The 5,709-nt window shown below is 41.2% G+C and overlaps 1 protein-coding gene across 1 annotated transcript; it reads left to right on the top strand.

The window, feature by feature from the left end:
* Window positions 1-2,016: 2,016 nt before the first annotated feature.
* Window positions 2,017-4,202, top strand: waif2 (Wnt-activated inhibitory factor 2). The gene has a single exon (XM_044370908.1). It carries the CDS (start codon window positions 2,264-2,266, stop codon window positions 3,335-3,337), a length of 1,074 nt encoding a protein of 357 aa, XP_044226843.1. The 5' UTR covers window positions 2,017-2,263; the 3' UTR covers window positions 3,338-4,202.
* Window positions 4,203-5,709: the final 1,507 nt, after the last annotated feature.

Genomic DNA, 5,709 nt, shown 5'->3' with positions numbered 1-5,709 from the left:
GCTCAATATAGCAAGACTTGTTTCAGTATTGTGGGTCTAAATTGTTGAAATAAAGAATAGCAATGTAAAATTTCCATGAACACCGCAATTAGGTATTCGCCTGGATGATGTTAAAGAATAATTCAAAAACTTCCTTATGAACCTGAAGAAAACTGACAAGGTTGTCACTTCAATACATGGCGGACTGTAGGTAAACTTTTGCTTTTCATGTATGTTGTGTTCGCTTTATCAGGATAGATACCATGGTCTGGTCTCTTTGTCTGGATGTTTGCTTTCACCCACTCAGTAAACACACTCACACACATGCATAGAAAGAAAAAAAAGAGCAGCCCATTGTTGTGTTCATTGTAACTGTGATGCGGTGTCAGTAAGGACGGTCAGCACAGTTTACTGTTACTCTGCAGCTGCTTCAATTCAGTAAACCCTCAATGGTGATTTGAACTTGGTTTGTTAAGGACAGGTCATCCTGAAAGTTATTTTTGTATCCAATGCGTATTTATATATATATGTTTAAAAAGGGGCTGCATGTGACTACACATGAAAGTAAGGAATAGATACTGTCTGACTTTCTTTCTTTCTTTCTTTCTTTCATTCATTCTTTCTTTAATCAACTATTTCCTGTAGAGTAGTGTAGTGCAATGGTTCTGTGTTTCTCAATCTGTGTCTTTAACAAACTTTCTTCCATTAGAGGAATTGATTCTTTCTTTCTTTCTTTCTTTCTTTCTTTCTTTCTTTCTTTCTTTCTTTCTCACTAACTGCATTGCACCGCTATTTAGAGCTATCAATGGTGCTCAACCTTTTACTGCCTCTGACTTTCCTTGACCCCTTCTTTCATTTATTTTTCTTCCTCAGCTCATGTTGTGTTTGTTGTTGGACTCAAAAAACTGTTTACGTTCTTTCATCTCTACTTCTTTCCTTTCCTCCTTCATCTTTTTTTCAAGACTCAAAACTAAACAGGTTTCTTCAGGGGCTAACTACAGAAGAAACGCAGTTAGCTCTGAAGCTAACGGAGCTGTCCATGGTTCTGAACCTCGGATACCTCAGTCCTTTTGGCTAATTTAGTGTATGTGTTGTTCACAAGCCTAATTGTTTACATTCAAGAATTATGTGGGTTGGTGGAGGAGTAGGCCAAATAAAGTCACTTAAGACAAAAGATGCATTAAACTTTTACTGTGTACTGTGCCAGCTTAGTGCTTAATTGGAGTATTATTCACTTCACTCTCATTATTTCCAGCCCACATTTAAAACGCCTTTGTTACATCTCCTTGTTTCTGAGAAAGTAATGAACAGAGACAAAATGACAGACTAGTCCCACAGCGGAGCAGCACCGTACGCCAATGCAAATCTCCGAGTTAGAAGCGGCTTATTTATTCAAGCGTATTGATTTGTTTGCCAACTCCTTACTGTAGACGTGGAGAGCGTGACCAACTCTCCAAAAGCGAGTTTTCTTTCAGTAGAGAAGGGATCTATCGGAAAGCATTGACCCTGATTTCACAGGCTCCACTGCTTCACTGTAATTACAGCTGCTAATTTGCAGCAAACAAGACAAATCCAAGCTATAATAATGAAAACATGATTTGGAAAGGAAACGAGCAACTGAACAACAGGGCGTTAAATTATCCTACAACCATCTATTAAATGATGCTCCTTTGTTGTTCAAACTGGGAGGGACAGGGTTTCACAATTTACTTTTCACACAACAGTGAATACTTTTTACTGCATCGCTTATTAGTCATTGGTATTGAGGGTTTTCCAAAGGCAGAGTGAAGCCACAATAACTCAAGAGACGATTTCTTCAGGCAACCCTACAGCACGAGAACAGTAAAAACTATTTCACTCTCAATAACTTTCCTGTGTCAATGTATCCATAGTAAATGACTCCCTGCCGACTATAAATTTGGAGTTCTTGTACTGCAGCGCGCATCTCTCTCTCTCTCTCTCTCTCTCTCTCTCTCTCTCTCTCTCTCTCTCAGTGACAGGCGTCAAAAATACCACCAAGGGAGCGCGGATCAGCAGCTTTGCACGCAGCCACACTCGGCTTTTGTCCACCTTTCCGATGCGTAAATATCTCAAAGAAAACTCATCTATTCTCAAGACAGAGATACGGAGCACCGACATGATAGTGGATAGAGCATTTTTTCTATTCTGATGGTTCAAAGTAGTATCCGATGCCGAACTGATTTCGAATTTACATGCCTGAAAGGATTGCAGTAGGTCACCTTCTTTGCGAGACGCATCGGTACACACCTGCTTTGAGACTGAAATGAGGGAGAAGATGTGGATATTTTACAGTGCCGACAATTCAAAGTGTCTTTTTGCTATTTGGAATCAGTGGTGTTTGTATTACGCAGCGGTGGTGTGTTTGTTGTTTTCGCCTGTCAGGACGGATGATGCTTGTCCGTCGTCCTGCATTTGTGCCAGAGACTCGGGGACAGTAACCTGCAGTGATGGGGAGGACACCGAGGTACCGGGAGACATACCGGAGTGGACGTCCACCTTGATACTCAAGGGGAGAAACATTTCAACTTTACAGCGAGGTGCGTTCATGAGCAACGACACGGAATTGGAAATGACGACTCTCTCGCTGTCTTATAACGGGATACAGGTTATTGAACCTTACGCTTTCCTGGGACTCCCCCGTTTGCATTTGCTGGATCTGAGCCACAATCGATTGGAGTCTATCTCAGCCAGGGCTTTCCACGGGTTACTAGACCTGCGCTCTCTTTACCTAAATCACTCTATTTTGCCTGAGGCCACGGCGCAGCTTTCAAATGCGCTCGGCACACAAAGTTTACGCAACCTCCACAGACTGGAGTTGGCGGGAAACAATTTGAAGTCCATGCCTCTGATGAGATTAGATATATATAATCTCCACGCGTTAGTGCTGATAAATAACTCCATAGAGAGCATCACAGGGGAAAACGTAACCAGTTTGTACCAGCAAAGGCGGTTACGCGTCTACTTGTCTTTAAACCCGTTTCGGTGCAATTGTGAACTGGTGGCGTTTTACTACTGGTTGAAGAACTCATCCCAATGTCCGGATGCAGGGCGTCTCCTGTGCAGCGAGCCGGAGGCCAAGAGAGGGATTCCTGTGGAGAAACTCAGAGGAGAGGACATGGATTGTATGAATGAGAACCTTGAGGCTGTTTCGTACGTGTTCCTCGGTATAGTGCTGGCTCTGATCGGGGTGGTGTTCCTCATGGTGCTTTATCTGAACCGGGGAGGCATCAAACGGTGGCTCAACAACATCAGAGAGGCGTGCCGAGACCAGATGGAGGTCTACCATTACCGCTATGAGCAGGACTCAGACCCGAGACTGGCTAACGTGGCTGTTTAAGTTCCTGAAACATCAGGCCGGTGCTGTGTAGTGAGTGAGAGGACAGGGGAGGATGGTGAGCTGGAGAAGACTGAGTCAGTGCCCTCATATCAACATCAGTAAATAGTTTTTAAAACCAGTTTCATCATTTTCAGGAACTGAAGTGGTATTCCTCTCACACTGAGATATGCACACAGCCAAAGCCAGTTAAATGACTATAAAAGACTAATAAGTGTTCATCATGCCAGGTGAATATTGCAACTTCTAAGCAGTATTGTATATGTTGTAAATATATATCTCCTCAAGAGAGGAATGCTTTTCACGCATCATGTGGACACCGTCTACAGCAGCTTGTCAGACTAACCTAGTATTACTTTATTAGCCTATTAATCAAGTGACAAATATACTGTAAAGGTATATAATTTCTGATTTTAAAAAGAGCTGAAAGGAAACAATGAATCAATGTAACTACTGAAAACTGCAGCCTTTTCAAACTGTTTAATAGTCTACATTCAGTTTTCCCAGCAGGGAGTATTTCTGCTTATAATTTACCGAGGGACTCCATACTGAGAGAGAGCAGTGTTTGGGAGGGAGGCTGGGGGAGGTAAGACAAGGCAAAGAAGCTGACATGTTGGTTGGAGTGCCATGTTCGTGCGAGCAGGGGATGCTGAAGTAAACTGTCACATTTCATCATCAACCCCATGGGACACGTTATCAACCCTGTCTTTGTGAACAGCCTTTGATCTCTGAAAAAAAAAAAAAAGACACACACACTTGTATCATTTCACACCAGGTCAGTTTATCAGTAAAGGGCAGCAGAGGAAGAGACAGAATCTAACCATGCATGTGATTGTTGTAGGCATAGACAAACCAACCAAAACATTAATAAAAGGTCAAATAAAAATGGTGAGTAAGCAGTGTTCTTTACATCAGCACATTTTATCATCGCTGTCAAGAAATGTTGACTTCACGCAGCAGTGTGCGAGCCAGAAACAGTGAAAATGTTTCCTTGTTGTATATTTATTCTCAATTTTTGTTGTTATTGTAAATTTTAACACAATCACAAGAAGCAGATGTGAGTGAGTGCATCTGCTCCCTGTGAAAATTTTAGAAAGTGTAACTCATAACTCTGGACTACAGTAAAAGGTCATATTGTCACCACCCGCTGAATTCATCAGAAAAGGTCGAGACTGTCTCGTCTGCTTCTTTCTAAAGCACCAAAGGGTGAAGGCTGGCAGAGGTCTGCATGGGGAGATACGACAGAAAGGCATGGCAGTGTTAATCTCCTCAGCAGCGTGACTAATAAACCGCGGAGAATGACGAACGACCTGTGAAGTCAGTATCTATGGCCTGTAGCTCATCAACCGTCTTAACTAAAGGTCTGCATTACGATCACAGTAATTTTGGAACCAAGGTCGAACACAAAAAGCTGAGAAAAAAGCTAGAAACAGTAGTGTGTATGTGTTAATGTAAGTCATGTGTAAATTTGTAGTAGCAGAGCTCAACTGATGCAAGTTAGGCAAAAAAATTCAAAACAACACCATCAGGGCTTTTTGTTGACAATAATTCGTTTCATAAACAAGAAATTGTTCATTTGTTCATGACAAAATTATCCAGAATCAGTGTGATTCCCACCTGCTTTCACTCTCCTGTGGATCATAATAAACATGATTACAGTAATACACTAGACAGAGGCAAACAATTAATCATTTAGTGTTGATGTACAGTGGCTTGAAAAAGCCCATGAGGATGATTAGCACTGGACACTTTCAGCTGCAAAGACATATTAAATAAATAAATAACTAAAAATAAAGGAATACTTTTGAAAGAAAAACTAAAAATAAGCATTTCTGTTTCATGTAACAGTCTGCATTGTGAGTATTTCACTATGTCAGCAGTCTAGGAGCCACCTTCACATGACAATGACATGAAAATGTGACACACTGTCACTCGTTATGTCAGGCGACATGACAGTGTACCATGCACTGTCATGTTGTATATGGAGGCTGTAGAGATCAACCTAATCATTGGGACAGCAGTCTTCAAGGAAAAATGTATGTTGCATTAACTCATTTTGACATAATTTTTGTCGACAGCTCCATACATTTCCAGGAGTGTTTTTAGTTTGAGTTTTAAGATATACACACAAAGACATCCATGAAACTGAAAACAAGAACTGAAGCATTAATGTATATAATTGAATTGCAGGTTAAACTTAAAGTAACGTTGTAAGTTAAGGCAAGGTAAGGTAGGGTCTCCAGAAAATTAATGTAAGTCAATGTAATGTCCTCTGAAGTGATGGAAACATGACTGTGTGTGTGTGTGTGTGTGTGTGTGTGTATGTGTGTGCTGTATATGCATGTCCTAGTGGAAAAAAATAAGTCTATACGCTT

Source organism: Thunnus albacares, chromosome 13 (assembly GCF_914725855.1).
Source record: "Thunnus albacares chromosome 13, fThuAlb1.1, whole genome shotgun sequence".
NCBI lineage: Eukaryota > Metazoa > Chordata > Actinopteri > Scombriformes > Scombridae > Thunnus > Thunnus albacares.
Note: the sequence above shows the minus strand (reverse complement) of the source record. Positions and strands in the feature narration are given on the sequence as shown.

Coding starts and splice junctions, on each gene's coding strand:
- waif2 (XM_044370908.1), top strand. CDS start 2,264: ATGAGGGAGAAGATGTGGATATTTTACAGTGCCGACAATTCAAAGTGT.